General features: G+C 39.4%; 1 protein-coding gene across 5 annotated transcripts in view; it reads right to left on the bottom strand.

Annotated features, from left to right (window-relative positions):
* The window catches only part of EML6 (EMAP like 6), a 281,421-nt gene that overhangs the window by 144,296 nt on the left and 110,441 nt on the right, over positions 1-26,684 (bottom strand). For all 5 annotated transcript variants that reach the window (XR_008417847.1, XM_053890698.1, XM_053890697.1 and 2 more), the window contains exons 3-7: positions 18,597-18,756; positions 15,048-15,146; positions 12,338-12,406; positions 4,717-4,902; positions 2,736-2,871 (exon numbers count right to left, since the gene is read on the bottom strand). Coding sequence is in view for 4 of the 5 variants with exons in the window: in XM_053890698.1 (XP_053746673.1) it covers positions 2,736-2,871; positions 4,717-4,902; positions 12,338-12,406; positions 15,048-15,146; positions 18,597-18,756 (650 nt within the window). In the remaining variant the exon portion in view is untranslated. The remainder of the gene's footprint in view (positions 1-2,735; positions 2,872-4,716; positions 4,903-12,337; positions 12,407-15,047; positions 15,147-18,596; positions 18,757-26,684) is intronic.

Here is a 26,684-nt window from a genome sequence, read left to right as displayed (position 1 = left end):
AAAATATTGAGAAAATAAGAGTATTGGTAGTAAGCAGTGATTGTAAAAATCAAGAAGGTGGCAGGAAAGTGGCTGCCATTTGAGGAATGGCACAACTTCTCAAGGCTCCCTTGGGTTCAAACTGCAGCATGGTCTTTAAGATCCTTTGAAAGCACAGTCCATTACTCCCATGGAAATAGGGATCTTGTCTCACTGGTCATCCATCTACAAATGCATGCATGCCTGTCTGTCTCCTGATAAACTGTAAGCCCAGGCACCATAGGCCACATTTATGATGTACAGGCACACTTCCTGTCTACCATGGACCACCTCTATCTGCTTTGACCTTGGCAAGGACATGTATGTAGGAATGTGTTGAGAGTGAAAAAAATGCAGGCTGTTCCTGACCATCTTCCTCTGACTCCAGGGACAGGAGTTGGCCATGCAATCAATATAAACCCCCACTTACCTGGATGCACATTGTGCACTGGCTTGTGAACTCTCCTTTGAGACCCTTAAGTCAGGGACTCAGTATCAGGTAAAAAAGTACAACACGGTAAGTATGACTTCTGCTATGATATCCACTTTAAAATCTATCTTTTAATTTTGTGATATAGTTTCTGGATGAGCTGGATAAAGTGCCAAAAAGGAATCATCATTGCTGGTTTATGCTCCCCAACATCTAGCCAGTTTATGGTCAATAATCCCACCTAGTAAATTAACTCATCTCTTGTCTAAGTACATGATTTTCTCTCCATTTACCTTGAAATATATACCAAGAAGTTTCATGATTCAAAGTCAAACGTTTTTGGCTGCTTTACCAATATTTTTTACATTGCTCTTATGGATGCTTGCTTGCTCATATCTGTTTTAAGTATTTTTCTGAATAAAGTTATACTGGCTCATGCACTATGGCAGAGAACTAAAGGGCCTCAACTGTCTCCTTGTCAATGCAGTGAAGTGGACACTACATTTTACAACTTGGTATGGTGACCCCTGTACCTGGTATTCAGAAATGCATCCAAACATGATCCCGAGCTTCCATAAGAAAATAACAATCCAATCTCCAGATTAGCTTTTTGTATTTAAAAGATATTTTAGGAAACTGGACTCTGAGTACATATAGGAAGTACAAGATCCAGCTCACTTCTGTACTGCATAATTTTTAAGAAAGGTTTGGTTGACAACAATATTATTCAAGGAGGATGGCCTAAAGAATAGGTAGTATTCTTCTCTCAGTCCTCTGGAATCTACCTCAGGTCAGGAGAGAGCTCTGAGCACCACCAGACTACTTGGCCTTTGAAGAAACCTCTGTGGCCACACTGCTGTCAGCCTGCATCAAGGGGCTTTGTGGAAAAGAACCTGATGAGTAATGGCTCACTTCAGGCCTTTCGAGGACTTGGGTCTCCTGTCACAGAACACTCTCTAGGAAGATCCTTGGGAAATTTCTCTCTCATTTCAGCACTGGGAGAAATTCACCTTCACCTGAGCAGTGAGTCAGTTTTCATCTTGTGGACAGCATAAGTCACGGTACTGAGCAACCCCTCCCTCAGCGATGGCTGGAGGAGCCAAGAGCAGCGTCTGGGGCCCCTCTGCAGCAAATAGTAGAGCCCCCCCTCCACGTACTTAGTGTACCGACATCGCCTAGGACTTCATCTTATCTTTTCTGTTTACATTTCCACTTTAAATTCTCTCAAACCCCAATTCTTTGCCTGTAAGGATGAGATTATAATATGATGAGAATTTAAATAGATGTATATAAACTGCTTTGTATTGCCTGGTACCTATGATGAAAATTTATTTTTTTTTAAGTTTTTTTTTTAATTTTTTTTAACATTTATTTATTTTTGAGACAGAGAGAGACAGAGCATGAATGGGAGAGGGGCAGAGAGAGAGGGAGACACAGAATCCGAAGCAAGCTCCAGGCTCTGAGCCATCAGCCCAGAGCCCGACGCGGGGCTCAAACCCACGGACCGTGAGATCGTGACCTGAGCTGAAGTCGGAGGCTTAACCGACTGAGCCACCCAGGTGCCCCCTTATGATGAAAATTTAAATAGATGTATATAAACTGTTTTGTATTGCCTGGTACACATACTCAGTATATTGTAATAATAGCTAATATTTATTGAGGGCTGTCTTCCATGACTTACTCTAAGCACTCTGTACATGTTTTTAATCCTCATACAACTCTACGTGGCTGTTGCTAGTAATTATCCTCATCTTAGAGAGGAGGAAACTGAGACCCAGAGATTTTTAAACATTTGACTCAAATCTATCATAGGCAAAACTTGGATTTGAATCCAGGTCCCCAGCCCTGATCCCAAGTTAACTTCTACTACTCTGATAGCTACTACTTTAAAGCTAATTTTTTGGTCTTGTTTTACCTAGCAATTATTTATTTACTTATTTTCAGAGGCTGGATGCAGCCTCATTTAGGGTCACCAACTTGTCCAGAATTTCCCAGTTTTATAATTCAAAGTCTCATTTCCCAAGATACCACTCGGTGGTTTTCTCATTATGTTATTGATCTTTGTAGGAGGACCACTGCTAGTACACACAGATACCTTCATGCAAATGAGAAAGAAGGGGTATCCATTTGTTTTTAACACACTTTTGATCGTGTATGCAATCCATTTATGTAAACTACCTTAAATCCTTTCCGGAATAAGATGGGTACAGAAACAAATATAAATACAGAACTTCACATTGTATTTAACACTTTTAGAGTTATGGGTAATTATTACCACATGCATTACCTTTATATCCTTGTTCTGTCTCCCTGAGATCAATTTTGGTTATTGGTTTGAAATCAGTATCCCATAATCGAATACACCCATCTCGTCCACCAGTGGCAAAGCCTTCTTCACAAGCATACATGCTAAAGATTCCAGCCTGTTGAGTAAGGCAGATTATACTCAATACTTGAAGGATTCTAAGTAGTCATTATAGTTGGAGCTTCATGATTAAAAAAAAAAAAAGCAAAAACAAAAACATTTTTAAAAACCCTTGTTCTCGGGGCACCTGGATGGCTCAGTCGGTTGAGTGTCCAACTTCGGCTCAGGTCATGATCTCACAGTCTGTGGGTTCGAGCCCCGCGTCGGGCTCTGTGCTGACAGCTCAGAGCCTGGAGCCTGCTTCTGATCCTGTGTCTCCCTCTCTCTCTGCCCCTCCCCTGCTCTCACTTTGTCTCACTCCGTCTCTCAAAAATAAATAAATGTAAAAAAACAAACAAACAAAAAACCTTGTTCTCTATTGCAATCCTGACAATAGAACAAGTAGCCATTTATAATATCCTTCATTTTGGCTAGAGTAAAAATTAATCATGACTACCACCAAAGCAAATCAGTTCAAATGCTCCTTTACCATTACTAAACTGATGGCAATTTGAAAAAAATATTATTCACTAATTCCTTGGTTAAAGTAGATATGAAGATCAAACTCCTTTAGGTGACAACTGATCCTTATAAAGAAAAGACAACAATAGAGGTGTTTCATATAAATCACTTCTCAAAATAATCAGGCAAAGATATCTGAGCTAGGAACAGAAACACTTTTACTGGTACACAGGTGCCTGAAATGCATCTCAATGAGTTCAAGAAGGCAACACCTGAGCCTAATTGAAAGCAAATTACATTTGTGTTAATTTGTTAAGCATTATATGAAGATGCTTTTTTTTTTTTCACACCTGAAATAGTCCCATAACTTAAAGATGTTTCTCCATAGGAAAATATTTTATCTGGTCTATTGAGAAGTGCTGTAAGAATATACTGTTGACATAAGATCCAGTGTGAAGAGAAATGAGGTTACTAAGGCAGCTGCTTTTATGCATGGGGACAAATGCTGACCTCTGAATGGTTTCAAGATTGGTTTCATAATTAGTGAAGCCAAGAAAATTGGTTCAACATACAAGCCAATGAAAGATCTAAAATTTTACAGCTCTTTTGCTAAGACGTGCTTAAACTTTTCTTTATTTAAGAGTAATGGGGACCAATTTGAGGTCAGGACCTAAGCTACAGGTCTGGTGAGTTTCTAAAAATTGTTTACCAAATTTCCATTTACTATAATAGGCTTTAGCTTTCACATCTCCCCATTCTTCTGGGCATTTCCATTTTATCATCTATAGATACAGCAGTGTAACCATTATTATAGGTGTCAAAAGAGAGCAGAATGGTCAGAAGTAAAGTTTGCCCATGTTCTTACAGAGCAGATCATCAAAAAAGAAGTGTGTCAATGGTTTCTGTTTGCATTTTAAGAACTTGTGATTTGGATTTAGAGGTTACTTACTCAGAGTGCGGAAAATCTACCCTTACTAACAAATGTAAAAACAAGAGTTGTCTACATATGGGCCACAGGCCAGCAGCAAAGGCATCATCTCAGACTTACTGAATCGGAATGTGCATTTTTAACAAGATCCCCAGGAAATTCACAGGTACATTAAAATTTGAGAAGTACTGATCTATAAGATAAAACTGGTGATGAAACAGTCCTGTTCTTCTAGATGTGGATGAATAACACTAATCAACCAATCAATGACTGAAGTGAAGGTTAATTAAATTATTGAGCTTTTGAACTATTTCTTTTAAGGTGAACAAGAATAGCTATAATTGGGGAAATCTTTGATGAAGGTTTAGGTAGTTTTCAGCAGAGTTCTGCTGATTTTAATACAACAGGAAAACACACTTATTTGTGATATCAACTTATTTAATAATAACCAAATTTCCACATGGACATACTCACACTGTGTGCTCCTTGAATGGTGCGGACTAAATTGAGCCCTTTCCAGACATAGATGTCGCCATTTAAAGCACCAGAATAGGTGATGTCATCTTTGGCACATGCAAGGCAAAGGATGGTCTGAAGATCCCCTGTTTTGCCAAATATCCCTCTTTTTGCAGTCAGGGCATTTCCACAGAGTGTCCAAAACTGGAAAGTGATTAAAATACATAGATCCAAAAATAATGTATTCATCCTGATGCATCACATCATTGGTATTTGCTTACATTTCAGTACGTTTCACATAATTTGCTATAGCTGAACTAGGCACATGTAATTTAAGTTGTTCTGCGGCAACCAATGGAATCGCAAAACCTTTTAGCCAACTACTAGCAGCATAATAAACACTTTTAGCAGTGTTATTAAAACTTTCCAAGCTCCAAAATTTCCAAACTTTGCTAATTGTTTAATGATGATTAAATACAAAAGCTCAATGTTCTCAGAGTTGGAATAAAGTGGGTGAATCATCATGTCTTTAATTTTTGGTCAAATTACAAAAGCAGTATAGGTTCATTGTAGAGGAGTTTAGAAATAAAGAGAAGTATAAAGAGGAAAAATGAAGTATCTACAGCCTCCTGTTAACACGTGGATGTATCTTCCAGATGTTTTTTTGGTGTGTGTGCATGTGTGTGTATGTATGTATTTGGATATCATGTGTTTCTAACTTGAAATGTTATATATCTTCACTGTAGAAATCTTACTCAAAAGCTTTCTAAATATGAGTTATCTTCCCATATAGCCAAATAACTAAGCTTTTCAATTTTCACTGAATAATTTATCATGTGGAAGACCATAAGCATAAAGCTTGAGCCACTTTATAGAAAGCAACAAGTAGACTTCTGTGGCTATACAGAAATTAACTGTTTTGTTTTGGCATAGTTTTTAAAATGTATGAACTGGTATAACTTTACTGCTAAGTATACAGCCCCTCAACATTTATAAAGGCTCTTTACATTTATTTGATCTTCATAATACTCTTGAGAACAGGCTAAAGCAGCTATTCCTATCAGCCCCACCTGGAAGTGAGGGAAAGGGGGCCTAAGTGGTTTGTTGAAGGTAAGGATTCAATGGGGGTTATACATGAGAAAATACTGAGGTCTTGATATTTGCTTTGAGAAATTTCAATCATTTTTAAAAATTTATTTTGAGAGAATGAGAGAGAGAGGAGAGAGAGAGCAGGAAAGGGACAAAAAGAGAGGAGAGAGTGAATCCCAAGCAGGCTCTGCATTGTCAGTGCAAACCCCAACTCCAGGCTCAAACTTACAAACTGTGAAATCATGACCTGAGCTGAAACCAAGAGTCAGATGCTTAACCAGCTGAGCCACCTGGGCACCCCTGCCTTGAGAAGTTTGAATCTAATGAAGATACATATAAAACCAGAAATAATTTCAAAGCAGCATATTTAGACTACATACAAGTGCCAAGAAAATTCAGAGAGAACCATGTTGAATTAACTGGAACAAGCAAAGCTAGGATTTGGATCAGTGGTGAGAAACAAGGTGCATCTGGGATTAGGAGAGCAGGATCAGGCAAGTCCAGGTGACAAATGTGTGAGGAAAAATCAGTGACAAGCCAAATATTTTGTGCCTTAGGAGAGGAAAAATGGTGGCCCTCTTAGTTAAGTATTGAGGGAAGGAGTTCTGGGCTGACTGTACTACCTTGGAGGTGCAGGACTCTGGCAGCTATGGAGGTGACGGCCTTTATGGAGGATGAGAGGCAGGTGTGCAACCACTTGAGACAATATAGAATTCTTCTCTCATTGGGGCGCCTGGGTGGCTCAGTCGGTTGGGCGGCCGACTTCGACTCAGGTCAAGATCTCGCGGTCCGTGAGTTCGAGCCCGGCATCGGGCTCTGTGCTGACTGCTCAGAGCCTGGAGCCTGTTTCAGATTCTGTGTCTCCCTCTCTCGGACCCTCCCCCGTTCATGCTCTGTCCCTCTCTGTCTCAAAAATAAATAAATGTTAAAAAAAAAAAAAAAGAATTCTTCTCTCATTAAGGAGCAATTCTTCTCTCTTCTGTCAACTCCAGTGATTTGTTTCTTGGGTATTTACTATTTCTATGAAAAGGTACTCAAGTATAATACGGAAAGAACAAAAAGATTTGGGGAAAAGAGGAGTATGTATAAGCTTTGGGAAAACATTTAAGTATTAGCTTTGAACCTGAACAGGGGTGCCTGAGCAGCTCAGTTGGTTGGGCGTCAGACTTTGGCTCAGGTCATGATCTTGCGGTTCTTGAGTTTGAGCCCAGCATCGGGCTATCTTCTGTCAGCACAGAGCCCACTTTGAATCCTCTGACCCGTCCCCCTCTCTGCCCCTCCCCTGCTTGTAATTGCTCTCTCTCTCAAAATTAAATAAACTTAAAAAAAATAATAATTTTGAACCTGAACAAACTATTAAATGTAAACACCTACTGGTAGTATAAACATGCCAAAACCCAAAGGCAGATGTTTCCTTTTCTTACCATACACGAAGATTAAAAGGACAATAATTTTAAAATCATTATTCCTAAAGAAGGGTAATTACTTTGCAGTTATTATTTCTCTAACTCTAGAATGTGCACCTCTGATCTGAGTTACTGAAATATTCTAATGAAAAACCACAAAGCATAAAGAGACCATTATTCTCAGACACAAAGGTTTCTAATGAAATCACCCAGTCAGACGGAACAAGGCCAACATGAAACATTCCAAATAATCAAATGACTCTCTAAAAAGGCACATATAGATGTAACACCAGGATAGGTATGAGAGTTTTTGTAGAAATGGCAAATCTCTGAATTCTCGGTTCCTGAAAAGCGCTTCCTGTTTGGAAAACAGTGACAATTTTGGATAGCAACGTACCAGCAAATCCACATCAAAAGAACAGATGTAGTTTATCTTTCCCAGTCTCCATTCCCAGATTGTAATGCAAATTTTGTTAGAACTGGCAGATACCTTGGAGTTCATTTGGCCCTAGGTAATCTCCAAAGTCCCTTCTGTCTGTGACTAGAGACTAGAGAAGGATCAACAATATCCACAAACCTGGTAGGCTCATTTGCTGTAAAACCAACCAAGCATGACAATGATCAACTGCTACTGTTTTCAAGCTTTCATTTCAGATAATTGTTATTTGCCTGTCTGCCAACACTGGGGATTTGCAAAAACACAAAGGATTTCACCCTAGCTACAAAAATGTCACATAACAATATTTTCTTGGAGTACATCAAAGATTTTGCATTCAGCTTGTGACTGGAATCTTTAATTTGCTGTTAGGTAGGTTTTTGCAGGGGCGGGGGGGGGGGGGTGAAGTGGGGATCATGGAATTGCTTGTAGAAAATAAAGAAGCCTGTAGAAAATAAAGAAGAAAATAAAGAAGCTTGTTGGAAGCCTGCTAAAATTTGTTATGGATTTCTTTCTTTTTAAAATATTTTTTTACGTTTTTACTTATTTTTGAGAAAGAGCGCAAGCACTTGTGCACAAGGCGGGGAGGAGCAGAGAGACGGAGACACAGAATCTGAAGCAGAATCCAAGCTCAGAGCTGTCAGTGCAGAGCCTGATGTGGGGCTTGAACTCACGAACCTCGAGATCATGACCAGAGCCGAAGTCGGATGCTTAATTGACTGAGTCACTCAGGTGCCCCTGTTGTGGATTTCTTTCTAAACAAAATTAATAAAGATGGGTAGACGGGCATTGGGAGATTATTCTATTTGAGGTGAAAATACTTAATTTTGCTTAGAAAAAAAAAAAGTGCCTGTCTGCTAAAACAATTTATTGTTTATTATAAATTATTAACAATTTATTTTTCTAAATGTTTATTTTTTGAGAGAGACAGAGTGCAAGTGGGGGAGGGGCAGAGAGAGTGAGACAGAATCGGAAACAGGCTCCAGGCTCTGAGCTGTCAGCACAAATCCCAACGTGGGGCTAGAAATTACAAACCGTGAGATCATGACCTGAGCCGAAGTCAGACACTCAACCGACTAAGCCACCCAGGTGCCCCCATAATTAACAAATTTAATGGGATAAACAGCTCTTAGTGTTTTCAAATGAAGCTCCTGGGTTTTATATGTCTTTGTTTTTGGAATTAACTGATTAGAAGAGTTAACCAAGGATGAAAACAAACAGGGAAGAAGCTGGAGAATTCCATCAGTTAAGCAGCTAATCTATTTTTTTAATATTGTGTTTTTTGGGGGAAAATCAGGCCAAAATAGATTATTGAAGAAATAATTTCCAATGGAAAGACCTCTACACAGGGAGCCAGAGACTGAGTTTAAATCTTATCTGTACCACCATTTTTGTGATCCCAGAAGATGGGAAAAGAAATTAACATTGTGCCCCTACTGGTTTCACACACTGTGTAATGTAACTCTTAACACACTCCTAAAGTAGTGATCCACAACCCCCTGGTTTCATGGGGGTGTTTTTTGGGAGAGAAATTCAGCCTCAGGGAGATTGAACAGCTTTCCCAGAGACAAGCAGGAGATACAAAGAGGATTCCAAGTCAAATAACCGCCTAGGTCTTGGCTTCCTCACTGTAGAATATGCAGACTGGATGATGGCCCTGTGATCAGAGTCCTAGACTTCCATAAAGCCACCATCACCTGATGGAAACCAGTCTCATCATGAACTCACATAATTCTTTGCTTGTGGGTAAAAGAACAATTCAGTGCCTTTGCCATTTGTCAGACAGATTAGAAATTCATGTTGATGGGTATATATCTTTGATTAATAAAAATTATAAAGGAAATTATTGGTAGGACACTTGATACCTTTGAATAATAGAACCTATACGCTTATCTTTTTTTCTTCTGTTTTTTTTCATTACTTTTTTCTGATTTTGGAAAAATATGTGTTATTGTAAAATAATTTTAAAAATAAAGAGACAATTTAATCATAAACTCCATAGCCAGTGTTAACTGCTTAACATTTTTTGGTATCTTTCCAATTTATTTCCTATACAAAAATATACTCTACTTCTAAAGTAAAAAGAAAAAAATCAAAAAAAAAAAATTACCTCACCTAGTAGACTGTAAATAAATCTTGAATATTTCCTAATAACATTAAATAATCATCTAAACCATGACTTATAATGATTGTACAGTATTTCTTCCTATGGATCTACCATATTGTATTTAACCACCTGGGGGCAGTTTGGTGGCTTCAGGCCTTCTTTAGTCTGGTTTTATTTGCTGTTGGTAAGTTATTCAGCAATGAACCTATTCTGGTTCACACTCCTAATAATTTCCTTGAGATAAATTCCAAGATATGAAAATATGAGCGGTGTTCTCTTCACAGCAGCACATATACTAATACTGAAAAAAAAAATCACTACCTCAAAGGATATTAACATTTTTTTAAATTAAAAAAAAATTTTTTAATGTTACTCTTTTTAGAGAGAGTGAGAGAGACAGAGCACGAGTGGGGGAGGGGCAGAGAGAGAGGGAGACACAGAATCTGAAGCAGGCTCTAGGCTCTGAGCCATCAGCACAGAGGCAGAGGTGGGGCTCGAACCCCCGGAAACCAGGAGATTGTGACCTGGGCCAGAGTCGGAGGCTTAACTCACTGAGCCACCCAGGCACCCCAGGATACTAACATTTCTAAAGCTATTGATAGATATTATCAAATTTCTGGACTTAAAGACTAGAAATACTCATTTATAGTACTCATTTACATCTCCCCCAGCAAGGTTTGACAGTGTTCAGTCACTAAATCTTTGTCAGCACTGGATACACTTTAATCCTAATTCTGATAGATTAAACATTGTTATTCAAAAATTGTTATTCCTAACTAAGAAGATTTAGCATTTTCATCTATCTGTTAGCCAACGTTTCCATTTTTGTCAATTATACACGTCCTTTCTCCGTTGTACAGGTTTGCTGAAGGTCTTTACATTTCAAGAACAAACCAAAATTCTATCTAACACGCTTGTGGCTTACACTTTGCTCATGTGTGGTTTATCTCTCTTGTTTCTTAGCAGTTGGGGGCAGGTAGACAGAAAGTTTTAATGTTTATGTAATTGAATCTATAATATTATCTTTATGGTTTCTTTGCTTCTACATTCACAGAAAGGCCTTTCACCCACTTGAGAGCAGTTAAACATTTATTTAGATATTCATATAATTATTTTATAGTTTTTTAAACACTTAACTCTTTAATTCATAAAGAATTTATTTTAATGTATGGTATGAAGTAATGATATATAACTTTTTTCTCCCAAATAGATAACAAACTGTCCTAGGGCCCACTGGTCAAGATACTATTATATTCTAAATTGTTATACATATTAACCTCTATTTCTCAGCTTTGTTTTTTTTTTTTTTTTGGGGGGGGGGTATTGTTATTTATCCTTATCCCAATCTGATACATTTTAATTATTTTAGTTTCATAATATGCTTTAGTAAATACAGTATTTTCCTCTTCATTATCCTTTTTTTATTCAAGTTCTTGGTTATTCTCATTCTTTTATCCATCTAGACTAACTCAGAATAATTTAAAAGGAAATGTCAGATAACAATAACAAAACTTCTTGAGATTTTAACTGAAATTGCACTGAATATAATTGAAGTGATGTGTTTAATTTTTAGACTTCACGTCCAGAACCAAGGTTGTCTCTCCATTTGTTCAAGCCTTTTGTATTCCTCTGTGAAGTTTTGTAATATTCTTTAAGCAAGTCTTGCATATCTCTTGTTATATTTATTTCTGGACATCTGATCATCTGTCCCTTTCTAACAATTAAGTCAGAACAATGGGAAGGATCATAAAAAACGAGACTGAAAAAAGAACAAAAGAACAGGGAAACAGGAGGAGTTGGCTGGGGAAATAATACAGATACCTATTCCGTTCATACAAAAATGCAGCAATTTGGTACTAGCAGAGATCCACACATGCTGTAGTCAAGCAAGTAATCCTCACACTCTTTCAATTATGAACTTTAATCTCTATTGTGTACAAATCTGTAGACAGAAGATTCTGGGTCACATCCCAGGGTCCAGAGGAAATTTCTGCTATGTTGGAGCAAAGAAAGTTAATGGTGTTAACCGTGCTACCCATTTAACAAAGTAGAAAGAAGCAAATAGCTAAAGGTAGGTCCTGGGCTACCTGTGGTATTTGAAGCTGTGTAGTCTAGGGGAAGACAGAGGCATTTAAAAATCAATGGCTCAGGTAGGCTCGTACTGTGTATCCCTCTATTTTTATGTCCAACCCAACGCTGTTCCTTCTAAAATAACTTCTCAACATGACAGAAAATGTTTTGATATGCAGTATGTGTAAACATTCATCAAAATGTAAAAACTTAATTTACAATATTAAAATCAGAACTGTTTTAAAGCATGCAATCCTTGAAATACTAGGAGTATTTGATTTAGCATTTGATTAACACAAAGTTTTCTTTTCAGCTGCCTGCTGGGCACTTCACCTGATGGTCCTTACACTGTAGTTCTGAAAGAGAGCCCCCTCAGCTGATGCTAGCTTGCTTCAAGATCAATGCAGTAAAAGGCTCCAAATTTTAGAAAAATAGAGCCATTCCTCAACATCAAATTATATATATATATAAACACCTTAAATTCTTCTCATAAAAGTTACCAAAAAAAATTTTTTTAAATAACTACTTTACCTTTATATGTTTTACTCCACAGCTAACCACTCTGTTTGGCTGATATGGATCCCAGGAAATATCAAAAATCTGTTTAAAAGAATTAAAAATTACTCTGTTGGTAATATATGTGTTTTTGCCTTCTTTCAGCTATCAGTTCAACTGCCAAGACTCTATCCAAAATTTAGAATACACTGTTACTTGCATGGACTGAAAAATGGGCGATTTGGCTCTGGGGTTGGTTCAGGAATTGCTAACACATATTTTGTTGCCTATCTACTTACCTTAGACCTGAATAAAGAAATAATAATTAACCACAATCAGTGAGACAAACTGGTGTCATATTTTTAACATGGTTCATCCAGGGTAAACAAATTGGAATGCTTTAGAATAATTTTTTGATCCAATTTTTCTATACCTGTACACAATGCTAGTAACATACTTTGACATAGCTTTACAATAAAAATCAAGAGAAGTATGAAGTGTTTTATTTTGAGTAGGAAAATGTTTAACAGTCAAATGCAATTCAATGTGGCCAACACTTTCTTGTAATCATGGGCAGGGGCATTTATTTGGCACCTAAATTAGCCCACCAAAAATAGTCCTTTAGCCTCTCATTTTAATCTGACCCAAAATACTATTCTATTTTGCATTCCCCAAGGAACTGAAAACATATCCATTAACACTACTGAATGTTCTTTAAGGAAAGCTACTAGACGGTTTGCAGGCAGTTCTTTTTCCATTTTTGGAACAAGGAAGAGAAGACTGTCAACCTTGAGGGTCAGATCACCTGTGGCAAAGTACATATTTCACCAGCCAAACTGAAAGATTCGTATCTAGTGGCTCTGAAATTTGGTCCATGCAGCTGCATTTTTAAACAGACCCCAAGAGATTCTGATGCAGTCAGTCCAAGGACCGCATTCTGTGAAGCTCTAATAGAAAAAAAGAGTAATTGTTAGGGCCAATGTCTCAACCAGATAAAGAGCTCATGACACTCATTTCTCATCACATAGGAAGGAGCAATATGGATCAATCATCAGAGAGAAAAGGAGGACCTAACCTTCAGTTAGGTAGAAAGAAGCAATTATGAACTACAGAAACAACACTGAAGAAAGAGCACTTGGTCCAAGTACCAAGTTTCAATAAGGTCCAGTGCCCATTTTAGCTATGCAACCTCAGGCTGGTCTCATCATCTCTAAAATACATGACACCACCTCAGTTCTGTTATGAGGGCAATGAGTGTTATGAGCACTCAATTACAAAAATGAGTGCTAGGGATTAAGTATTTTCTCCACTAAAATAATCTTGAAGATAATCATTTGCCCATAAGGAGACATTAATGATTCATATTGGCACCAGTAATAAAGAACAAAACTGTGTTCTCCCAGTTTTGGGAGACACTGTGTTTCTCCCAGACAAATCATGGAGTCTGGGAGAACAGTGTTCAAAAAGAACAGTATTTCATTAAAACATTCTAGGATCTTAAAATTATACATTTGCACTAGAGTAGCATTGTACTTTTCATAATCTACTTCTAAGTGGAAGGTATAAAGTACATGAACAAAACAGTAAGAAATAAATTCACATTGATCTAGTCTAACTCAACTTACTTTATATGATATGATGGGATTATCACATAAGCAGAAACAGTAATATACAAAATGTGAGCATTACAAGTATTTTCAAACTGTTCATTAAGTACTAAGTTAATACTGATTAATTACCAGTAAGTTAATAATCTGGGAGCAGAGCCCAAGCATCACTGCACTATAAAATCTCCCTAAGGAATTCTTACATGTTGCCAGGGGTAGGAACCATTGGGAACAAAAGGGTGCTGGAGCTCCTCCAACACTAAAGTTCCAAGGCTGGTCATTTCTGGACTTTCTGAGAACTTAATCCTTGAGTACAATTTGCTCAAATGTGCCACAACAACTATCAGGTCACCTTAAAATTATGATTCTCCCTCAATGAATATACTGTTCATTTGAAAAAAATTTTTCAGAGTTCACACTAAGAAAGAGATGATGAATTTCATATTTAATTCAGGCTTCATTCTCACTTACACTGAGAAGAAATACAAAACTATTAATCAATGTAAGATAATCATGCCAATTCACTTTGTTTGAAATTATAAAAAATAAAGTGGTCACATTATTTTAATTATGCAAGAGAATGGAGAAATAGATTTCTGACCTGCTTCATAACCTACCTTGCCTGCTATGACTGTATGAAATTATTTCTGAGCACACTAACTTCAATATGATAAGCAAGCCACAATCTTAAGATTCTCAAATATAACAAAAATCCCTAAGTTGTCACTATACTCATTTGAAGTTAAAATGTATACACCTGTAAACATATTTTGTGAGTATTATTTTCTAACAACTACTTCCATTTCTAAAGGAATACATCAAAACTTTACAATTTCAAATTCAATTCTATTTTGACTTTATGATGAAGAAGCTAGATGCCAATATCAAAAATTTGCTTTGCCTATGAAAGGTAGTAACAATTTAAAGAAAGCATCCAATCACCAGAAGAGATCATGCCAACACAGCTATTAGTCAGGAATTGATTTTTTTTTTTTAAAGTCAGTTTTTAGGTTGAATATGTAGGAGAAATCTTTACATGGAGAATTTACTTTTAAAAATAGTACAAATCTGGGAAGCTACTTCACAATTCGCTCATAGTTATGAAAACTGCGTGGCTTGATCCAATAAGCTCTTCTTACCCGGTCAGAGTGGCCGGTGGCTGAGGCCAGAAGTTTTCCCTTCCTCCAGTCCCAAATGCAGACTGTGTTTTTTGCATCCAGTCCCACAGAGGCCAAACGCTAAGAATAAGAACAATAATTTAATAGCTGAAACTGATAGGCACATTCCTGACTATCCAGGTCTTCTTTCAACAAATGGTCACTGATTACCTACTCTGGGCCAGGCATTGAATGTGTGCAAAAAAAAAAAAAAAAACAAATGATTTCTCAAAATCTATTTAAAGTCCACTGCTAAAGGCATCACAAATGACTTCCATTAGCATATACTACAATTTCAAAAACCCAAAAGCTGTGACTTGTTTGTCACAAAGCCTCTGATTTAACCAGGTGAAATCAGAGGAACACAACTTGAAGACAAGGTTCAGATTTTTTAATTTTTAAATTTAAAATATTAATGTGAGATTAAAGATAATCTAGGATTCCATAATCTAAAAGCCTTGCCAAACTGCTAAAATCAAAGGGATTGACGAACACATAGGGAAGAAAAACCCATAAATGAACGTTACATTCATTCTTAATCTTCATAGTTTCACAAACGTTTCGGGTGACTAAAGAGAGTATATACTGCTGGTAAAAGAAATCTGGTACTTCATCTTCCCGTCTACATTCTTTGGGTTCATTTCAGAACTCGTTCTCAAGGAAAAAGAAAATTCAACACATTTAAGTATACACAACATCAAAAGTATCAAAATATGTATTAGAAACACCAACATCAGAGGACCTAGTAGGATGCCACACCTAAGGAAACAGCCCTGTGTCATGGACAGAGGTCTGGAATGGGTGTAAGGAGATTTGGCTTCTGTTTTGACTTGTGAGGAACCAGATCTTGAAAAATTAATTAACCTCATTAAATTAGGTTTTCTCATTTGTAAAATAAATGCAAAATATCTGTTATGTCTACCTTGTAGGATTATTGTATGGGTCAATGCAATCAGTGAAATGATGTAAGTCAAAGTGTTTTGAAAATACAGTGTCACTCAAGTTTAAGAGTATCTGAGCTTATGTGTTTCACTATGTTTGAGTGTGTGTGTTTATGTGTGTACATATATGTGGGATGACATATGGCCACATATAGCTACATGTATATATGTGTTGTTATGCAGGGATTACTCAGGTTTCTTCAGTAAAGATGGCTTCTATTAGTAATGTTTAGTATAAAAAACATATAGTTGGAAGTTTTAAAAATATGCCCTCAAGAAAGAGGGTCTTTGTGGTGTTTTTTCCCCTGTTTTAATTGTGCATTCAAGCAATGAAAACTGTAATATGTGGTTGCATTTTTATCCATATAAGAAAACAAAGTGGTGAATTTCATTTGGCTTATTCTTTTGCCTTTTTTTTTTTTTTTTAATAAACACAGGCACTAAAGTAAAATCCACATTTCCTGATGGAAAAAAAAAGCCAAAAGTTATCTATTTTGTTCATTTGTAGACAGTGACAGGCCCCATAGCTACCTAAAAAGCATTTCTATTCCCTTTTGTTGTTGGAGAGGTGATGGGCCATTTGTCATTTTCTAAATATCACTTGATTCCAGTGAACTCTGTCCAAGGAATAAGGCAGATCTGAAGCAGTAGGCATCAACAAGCCAAGAAATTCATCACAGCAAGCAAATAGGTTATTCTTCTCAACTGACAGTTAAGTGCCATGCAGTCCACCCCCAACGTCACCCTTCCAAATGGAACCTACAAGTGAGCAAGTAAGATTCCAACACAAATCACATGGACAAAGAATTAAACATTAAAGCTGGATTTCCTTCTGCTGCATGGCATTTTCTTGTGATGCTTCTGAACACATTTTTGACAATGTTTGCTAGAAAAACACAATCAGACAACGTGCATATAAGTACACATCTAAGCATACATTTACACTTAGACTTGTGTATGCATTCTGGTATTCATTGATTTAGTCAGGAAGTCTGGAACTACAAATCTGGACAAATGTGACTACCCAGGTATTTCTCCTTATACATGGAATCACAGTGGAATGGATGCATTATCCTAACTAAAGTAGATGTGATTAGAGTAGTAAAATAAAAAACTATACATTCCAGGGGTCTACATATGTAGTGAAGCTAGTCCAAGAAAGAAAAATGCAATAGTGATCATTACCCTCTCAAAACAGCAGGAAACACTAAGTAAGCTGTTTAAAAAGTGACTCAAACCAGCTCAAGTCCCGTGATCCACTCAACTTGCCCCAAACTCTCAGGCCTGTCAAGCCTCTATGAAGAATTTCACAGGTCTTTACACAGCAAGGACTTACAAAATGAATGCTGAAATTTGCCAAAACCTGGACTGAAATATTAACTGGCAGAAATACAGAGGAAGGGTGGCCCAGGATCATGGAGAAGGCTGGGGAAAAGGCACAGCCCTAGTTCGGAGGTGGAGGCAGTGGAAGCCAGGAAAGGTGCCTTTCTGTGTGCACTGCCCTTTCTGTAACATATTTTTAAAATGGACATGTAACTGACATCTGTAGCGTTAACAAACCTTTTCTGCCAAAGGTTGCTGGAAGTCAAAGGCAAGAAAGAAAGCTTGTTAGGGGTCCTGGGAAGGCTTCAGGAAGTATGTCCCTTAAAGCCCTTTGAAATGTCTTAGAAGAATGAATCATTTTAAGGGGCAAAGAAGGTGAGTAGGGCACCAGAGACGGAGAAACACAGCATGAGGGAGGGGCTGGAGGAGCCAAAGTGCAAGGTCTGGTAGAGGAATCTCACCGCCTTGTCCAATCTGACTTCAAGGAGATAGTGAAGCCAAGGCTAGAAGAGTCAGTTAGCCCACAACACCCAGACACAAATTATAGACTTATTCACGGAGTTCTCCAAGCTTTGGTTGTTTTTAAAATAATGCTCTCACACTTTTTCTAGTTGGTGAAATACATTAGCAAGAAACTGTGTGGAGACCAGTCAGAGGATACTTCAAATGTCAGGCAGGACATGGATTTGTAACTTACAGGATGGTGGCAGAGAATGGGAGGGGAGAATGCATGTAAGGGTCACTGTAGAGATACTCACAAACACTCATGAATCAGTGGCAGCTTGAACTGTGGGGAGTGGGTAGGGAGAAGGAGGAGTTAGAAGAGGAACTTAAAAAGTCAAAGAGAATTTTCTCAGTGAATTATTAGGAGGTGGTGAATTATTAAGAGAGGACATTCTCAAAGCAAAGGGAACCAAGGAGATGCTCAGGGCTTGAAGTATATGAAAAACGTTTGGGCCAACACTAATTCCAAATAGGAAGCTAACATTGGACCTGGGTCATGATGGACCCAATCAGCATGAGTTCATGACTTCCTTCTGGAAGCTTTTCAACCAACGCTAAGACTGGGGGAACCAAAACTGGGGCCTACCCAGAGCTGGGTATCAGTGCCACAGCTTGGAAAAGGATCCGACATGATTCTAGGAGGCAGACAAGGGGAGGTGGCAAGGGTTAGTAGACTTTCTGAGCCTATAAGCTTCATGAACTATAACTCTAGGTGACTCGTGAGAAGTCATTACAGAAAACAGAAATGGAAAAAGATACATACCTGTCCATCTGAGTCGAAAGCCAAGCAGGCGACTCCATGTGTATGGACATCCTTAAGAATAGACACAGTCTGGACATTATAGGAATCCCATATACATATATATGGCTCCTTTCCAACTTGGCCAGTTGCAACAAGAGTTTTATCTGGGTGTAAGGCAAGGCTGAAAAATAAAAAAGCCTCTTTTCATTTCCTCCTGAACAAAGTTAGGAAAAATATTGATTTTCTTTTATCCACATTTATTTCTCAATCATCTAGCAAGATAATCTCAAGAGAAAAAGTCTGAACTGTCCTCAAAGTAGTAAGTTACCTGACTGGTCTGATGGAAATGTTGAATGGAAAAGAGAGGCTTAGCACAGTTTAACAATAATTTCATCTGATTTTACCCATTTGGTTACCTTGAAAATCAGACACTATTATAATTCCAGGATTAGAAAACCTCCATGGTTCTAGAATTGTTTTATGTCAAGATATTTACTTAATGACTTTCAAAGTATTACTCAGCTTTTTCAAGTTAGCTTTTGACTTTAATTTGAGGGGGAAAAAAACATTGTTGCTAGGAGACAATGTGCTTCTCAGAATTAATTAAACCTGCCTGCACAAGTGCTGGATCCCAACTTCATTAGGATTTCAAACCACGAAGGGGTCCCAGAGTCAAGTGCTGTTTCTGTGTCTGTTACCATAGATTATGCATTTTCAATGACAATTTCTATTTTACACAAATCACTGTAACACCAAGAGAACCACAAATTACTATGCTTGTGGTCTTTGTAACATTTTTCCTCTGTAGTCTGGTCAAAATAAAACTTTGTCAAATGCCAAGAGAATTTCAGGGAGTCTGTACTAGTCCAGAGGGGGAAATGTCATTATTGTTATTCCTAGATGAGCAAGGACTCTCATGTTTTAAAATCATTGTGTAAAGAAGTTGTGCCTTTCTAAAAACAGGTGTTGGGAATTGAAAAAAACAAAAGGGCACATACCTATATGAAAAACTAGCAGATTACTGTTTACACAATATAAGCGGAATTTTTTTTCTTTTTCCGATTTCAACATCTATTTACACAATTAGCAGAGTTTTGTTTTGTTTTTACTTTTCAACTTCAGCACGGTTTTAATACAAGTAAACGCTCTATAATCAGATACCTGAATTTGCACTCAATGCCCCTATGACCTCTGGTTCTTTGGGCCTGTTGATCTCTTTTGCCTCAGGTTCCTCATCTAGAAAATGGAGTTACTACATAAAAGTAGACAATATACAGAACACAGAGCATTCAGCACTGCACCGGCTCAGAGTAAGCACTCAAAGCAAGTATCATTATCATCATTGTTTTGTGTAACTGACATCTAGATACAATTAACATATGCACAGCTCGGTGGATACAGTGCCTCTTTCAAACACAAATTACTTCCTGCTTCTTTCACGGCCCACGTGTGTTCTCCACAAATTCTGCAGCAACCAAGCCCCTAAACTATCCCCCAGGGCACTCTTTCCACCAAGCTCCCTTCCTGGGCCTCCACCAAACCTAGTGTCTTTTGCACGGGACGGGGAGTACTATCCCCTTTCAGCATTGAGGGTCCTCCCAGACTCCTGTACCCTGGTGCTGGAGTGCAGCTGGTCTTCCCAGGAGCTCCTAACACCTGTCACTGCACACGTCCTTGTTCCTGGAACTGCTCCCTAGACTGGAGGTGCCTTCTATCTGCATTCTCCTCCCAGGCTGGGTGCTACATGGGGTTTTTGTCTTCTTAGACAAATAGAGTGCAGGTGGAGCCTGCAGTGGGTGCTCTGTAGCTGTGGGGAAGGAAGGTGCAATTATGGGGCTAGATGCAGGGGCAGGGAGAGGATGGCTGGGAGGCACTGAGCATCAGGGGCCCAGAGGACCAGAAATCAGGCCCCAAGTGCTGCTGCCACAACTACTCTTGCCAGAAGTCTGATCTAAGGGGAGCTCAAGAGTTCTGCAGGAGGCGGTGGAGGAGTACAGGGAGAAGTAATACCTGGGCGCCTCAGGTGCCAGAGGCCCCTCATGAAGGATTCATCTATAAGAAGTTTGGCTCACATCACCTGTCAAGCCAAACCCCAATCCTCCACAATGCCTCCTGCCCCTTCCCCTCCACTCAGAGTTGCAGTGTAGGGCACTTGTCCCAGGGGCCAGTCCTGGTGTTGGGGACCTGGTTTTGGCCCAAAGGCGGGGAGGTACCGCTGGAGGCCAGAGCTAGGGAGTGAAATGCACATACCCCAGCCACAAGTCTACCACCTTCCAGGAGGAAGAAGGGCTCAGACAGCAATCTTCTTCTGCAGGGGTCCCTGGGGCCCAATCCAACAAGTGGAAAGGTCCAAGCCCACAGCAACAAGAATGCACCATCATCGTGCATCCTCAGGGCCAGTGGTTTCTCCTGGCAGCAGCAAGGTGTCTAGAATTGTCCCAGGAGATCAGTGCTTCCTGTTCCTTGAGACTCTCCCTGAACAACATTCTCAAGGCTTTGCTCTCCCTCTCTCTGCGGTAGCATTCTGCAAGCGTTCTGCCAGTGTTCTGCGATGGGTCAGCTGGCTTCTCCACCCCAGCGCCCTCCATCAGCAAATGTTCTCCTGTGAATGGGCTCTGGATGCCCATAAGCCTGTGCGGGGTGGGGGCGGTGCACGTTTCCCATAACGGCAAACAAGGGGCAGGTGTGCTCTACGGCTTGCTATGTGGGGGGAGTGAGTGCAGACCCAGATGCACCAGCAGGGAGGGGATGCGCTGGTAGGTGCTGAGCGCCAGAGCAATCTCAGAGTGCAGATATCAGGTGCCCTGGTACTGCCCTCCACCACTCTCCCCAGAGGAAGCCCCTCCTCACCAGATCTAGGGAATTCTAAAAGCTGGTAAGAAGAGGCTTGGGATAAGAAACACCTGGGTGCCCCAGATCTGCGTGGCCATCTAACAAGTGCTTGCTGGCAAATGTATCCTCAGGAATCTTTATAAGGAGAACCAGAGAAAAATAACATACATAAAAGGTGCAGAGGGCATCCAGGTGAAAAGATGGCACTCACAGTTAGTCTTGCAGAGAATAGCAGAAAATGAGATGGCTCAGGTAAGCCAGGGCAGCCTTGTAAGCCTTTTTAAGCAGGCCAGGAAGTTAGGGCACCACTGACAATTATTAGAAGACATGACATGAACAGGTGCATATTTTAGTAAGGTAACTCTAACAGCAGTGAGGCAGTGGGAAGGACAGATGGGTGGGAAATGTTACGAGAGGAGGCCGTGAGGCCAGGAAGGGAACAGGTGACAGACAGTGAGGTAAGAAGAGGTAGATGGGGCAGAAAAAAGGATCAGTTAAGAGATATTTAAGGGAAAGAGGTAAAGAGGTTGAAAATGCCAAAAGCGAAGGAAAAGGCTGAGCATGTCAGAGCTGACTGAAATTTTTTGCTTGGGCAACTTTTAAAGTCACAGAACTTGTAGCACTAGAGTTTAAAGCCTATGAGGCCTGATTCTGGGAAAAGATGGCCTTAACCCAATTTTTAGTGGGAAACCAAGGAGACCCCCCCCCCCTCAAGTTAGCACCACACCTAGAGTCCTAAGTGCTATAAAAAAGAGGATCTGATTGGACAGTATGATCCACGAGGGCAGGGGCTCTTTCCATCACTCTACACATAGTTCCTGAGGCAGAGTTCACGCGGCAGAGTATTCACTAACAAAGTGCTTGCCAAAGAGGGAGCAAATGATGCCACCAATCATGGCTGCCATACTGCCTCTCCACACTGACAGTAAGTTCTTTTTTTTTTAATATATGAAATTTATTGTCAAATTGGTTTCCATACAACACCCAGTGCTCATCCCAAAAGATGCCCTCTTCAATACCTATCACCTACCCTCCCCTCCCTCCCACCCCCCATCAACCCTCGGTTTGTTCTCAGTTTTTAAGTCTTTCATGCTTTGGCTCTCTCCCACTCTAACCTCTTTTTTTTTTCCTTCCCCTCCCCCATGGGTTTCTGTTAAGTTTCTCAGGATCCACATAAGAGTGAAAACATATGGTATCTGTCTTTCTCTGTATGGCTTATTTCACTTAGCATCACACTCTCCAGTTCCATCCACATTGCTACAAAGGGCCATATTTCATTCTTTCTCATTGCCACGTAGTATTCCATTGTGTATATAAACCACAATTTCTTTATCCATTCATCAGTTGATGGACATTTAGGCTCTTTCCATAATTTGGCTATTGTTGAGAGTGCTGCTATAAACATTGGGGTACAAGTGCCCCTATGCATCAGTACTCCTGTATCCCTTGGGCAAATTCCTAGCAGTGCTATTGCTGGGTCATAGGGTAGGTCTATTTTTAAGTTTTTGAGGAACCTCCACACTGTTTTCCAGAGTGGCTGCACCAGTTTGCATTCCCACCAACAGTGCAAGAGGGTTCCCGTTTCTCCACATCCTCTCCAGCATCTATAGTCTCCTGATTTGTTCATTTTGGCCACTCTGACTGGTGTGAGGTGATATCTGAGTGTGGTTTTGATTTGTATTTCCCTGATGAGGAGCGACGTTGAGCATCTTTTCATGTTCCTGTTGGCCATCTGGATGTCTTCTTTAGAGAAGTGTCTATTCATGTTTTCTGCCCATTTCTTCACTGGATTACTTGTTTTTCAGGTGTGGAGTTTGGTGAGCTCTTTATAGATTTTGGATACTAGCCCTTTGTCTGATATGTCATTTGCAAATATCTTTTCCCATTCTGTTTGTTGCCTTTTAGTTTTGTTGATTGTTTCCTTCGCTGTGCAGAAGTTTTTTATCTTCATGAGGTCCCAATAGTTCATTTTTGCTTTTAATGCCTTTGGGGATGTGTCAAGTAAGAAATTGCTGTGGCTGAGGTCAGAGAGGTCTTTTCCTGCTTTCTCCTCTAGGGTTTTGATGGTTTCCTATCTCACATTCAAGTCCTTTATCCATTTTGAGTTTATTTTTGTGAATGGTGTAAGAAAGTGGTCTAGTTTCATTCTTCTGCATGTTGCTGTCCAGTTCTCCCAGCACCATTTGTTAAAGAGACAACACTGACAGTAAGTTCTATACAGGAACTAGAAAATGAAGAGGAATGAGTGTTTTCCCCCTAGATGGTCAGAGACGCTATCAAGAAACAAACAAAACTCTTGCTGTGATCACAGCTTCTGTTTCTTCTGTTTTTTTTTTTAAGTTTTTTAAAAGTTATTTATTTTGAGAGAGAGAGAGAGAAAGTGAGGTAGGGGCAGAGAGAGAGAGGGGAGAGAACGAATTCCAAGCAGGCTCTGCACAGTCAGCACAGGACCCGATGTGGGGCTTGAACTCACAAACCATGAGATCATGACCTGAGCCGAAATCAAGAGTCAGACACTTAACTGACTGAGCCACCCAGGCACCCCTGTTTATTCTGTTTTAAAATGCTTGAGATATTTGGTAAACTCCTGGGGTCCTGAAGCACTCAGAATTTAAAAAAAAAAAAAAAAAAAATCACTCTTCCAGGCAGTTGTCCTTACTATAATGTCAGGATTCCTGACCTTTCTCACTTCCTTGAATTGGGGGGGGGGGGGGGGGGGAGGGGGAGTAGTGAAAGAGACAGCTTTCAACAAATATTTTTTTTCTTTTTTTCTAAAAATTTTTAAAAGTTTGCTTTTGAGAGACAGAGAGAAAAAGAGACAGAGCACGAGGAGGGGAGGGGCAGAGAGAGAGGGAGACAGAATCTGAAGCAGGCTCCAGGCTCTGAACTGTCAGCACAGAGCCCGATGCGGGGCTCGAACTCATGAACTGTGAGATCGTGGCCTGAGCTGAAGTCCAGCACTTATCTGACTGAGCCACCCAGGAGCCCTCAACAAATCTTTAAAGAGGCCTTCAAAATAACTTTCCAGTCTCACTCAGTTAGTGTGACCCAAAAACATTCCATTATGGATTTCAAGTATTTTTACTCGGGTTATTAATTGTTCTTTTCCCTCATACCAAAGCCCATAAATTTATCACATTCATTAAAAAGTTCACATTGGAAATTTTCATTTTTGGATTTTTTGCCAGAAGTTTCTTTATGCTGTTCTTGATATCCTCTCATCCTAGCACATGATATTCACCGATCTAGCTTCCTGCTTTGCTGTTTGCATACATTATCAGTTATCAATTTCTCCTTTTGTAAGCCTAGAGTCTCTGACCTGACCTCTCTGGCTTACATGCCACTTGATTGCTTAAAATGACTCCCAATGTTCCTGTTTATCCATGTCCATATCAAGAATAGAGAGAACAGAGAACACAGACTTTATTCACTTTGCCATTTGTTACCTCGCGATCAGCTCCCCAGAAACATCACTCCTTCCACCCAATAAGAGAACAACAGTATCCATGTATCTTTTAGAGCACAGCCAAGTGGCACTTTATTTTTATTTTAAATTTGTCATATCATTTCAACAGCACTTTTAAACAACCTTTTCTGGGGGGAAAACCAACAAACTTTAATCCCTGCATTTGCAAGAGCATAGTGTTAAAGGTATCTGTAATAGGGCAGTTGCAGAAGCAGGGGCAGCATAAGCAGGTTGGAAGTTACCATCAAAGTATCTAGTCCTTTCTCACATCTTTGCATTCAGGAACTCAAGAATTTCATGAAAAGTCATTTTGAGCAGGATCTGCTTTTGTTTAAATCCCAAAGCATGTTTGGAATGTTAGTTCAGAGGCATTCAAGTGACAGATGTGTATATATGTAGCATTTTCCTCACATCAAGACCAAACCCACCCCCTTCTGCATACTTCAGAACCTGCTCCTTCCACAGAAGCGCCCTGAGCCTAAAAAGCTACCCTACAGTAATGCCTTTAGATGAGCCAACGGATTAAAAGAGGTAAGGTCCCCTTATCCGATTAAGGGGCTGTCATGGAAAGAATCATGCCTCTTGAGTTCCTTCTGATAAGATTTCATCTATGAAATGGTCAACTATTATGTACTTCCAGGGAGAAAATGACAGAAGTGGAAAGTACCGTCATTACACAAAATACCTGTTTGACGTTGAACTTCCCAACATCTTCTTTACCATATCACAGTGTTGTAAGTCTTGGTGACAGAAAGTATTGATGCTGTTTACCTATATTTTAAGTCCATCTGCCATTAGAGAGATCATAAATTCCCATCTCTTCTGTTTTTCTAAGAAAACTTGCAAATTTTACAAATCGTTTTTTTTTTTTTCAAATCATTTTAATAGCAATGCCACAATATTAAAACTTTAAAAATTGACTCTTTCACTAAAGGTCTCATTCCACACCTATATAAAAAGGGTTCGTGTCATTCTGTTTTTCCTTTGGTGCTCAGTTTATTACATTGATTATATTATACACACAGCAACAAAAAAAGGGATCAAGCTTTTAAAGAACTGCTTTTCTCTGTGTATATAAAAATCTGGTTCCCTTAGGAAATCCCATCTTCTGTTACCATAGCAATAGAAAGCACTGCAGAGAAGGACTTTCATCACCCTATCTGGGAGAAGGAATTGATTTGTTTCTCCAGCATGCCAGGAGGGCAAAACCATGTCTTTCTGATGTCAAATGAAATCAGGAAGATTTCCAAATATGTTGTCTGAGGAAAAGATGAGAATTAATAGGGTTGTGGAAAGAGGCAGGCTTGCTTATATAGGTTAAAGAGAAAACACTAATCAACACTAATCATTCCTGAAGGCAAAAAATTATATTTGAGTATTTGTTCCAAGTCCGGCATTTGAAAAATGTTCATTATTCTGACTTCATTTTTAAAATTTTTTTTTCAACGTTTTTTATTTATTTTTGGGACAGAGAGACACAGAGCATGAACGGGGGAGGGGCAGAGAGAGAGGGAGACACAGAATGGGAAACAGGCTCCAGGCTCCGAGCCATCAGCCCAGAGCCTGACGCGGGGCTCGAACTCACGGACCGCGAGATCGTGACCTGGCTGAAGTCGGACGCTTAACCGACTGCGCCACCCAGGCGCCCCCTGACTTCACTTTTTAAAGCCTCATTTCATTTTTGCCCAGGCTGCTTCAGTGATTCTCTAAGTAATAAATTTACATTATTATCTCTTTTTTAAAGTACCCTCACCAGGAAAGCATGAAAGCTTTCTCTTTGACTACCCTACAGATAACACTGAGAGAAGTTT

The sequence above is a fragment of the Panthera pardus genome, unplaced genomic scaffold (genome assembly GCF_024362965.1).
Source record: "Panthera pardus isolate Hobbes unplaced genomic scaffold, ASM2436296v1 HiC_scaffold_25, whole genome shotgun sequence".
Classification (NCBI taxonomy): domain Eukaryota; kingdom Metazoa; phylum Chordata; class Mammalia; order Carnivora; family Felidae; genus Panthera; species Panthera pardus.
The sequence above is the reverse complement of the archived record's forward strand: the minus strand, read 5'-3'. Positions and strand labels throughout refer to the sequence as shown.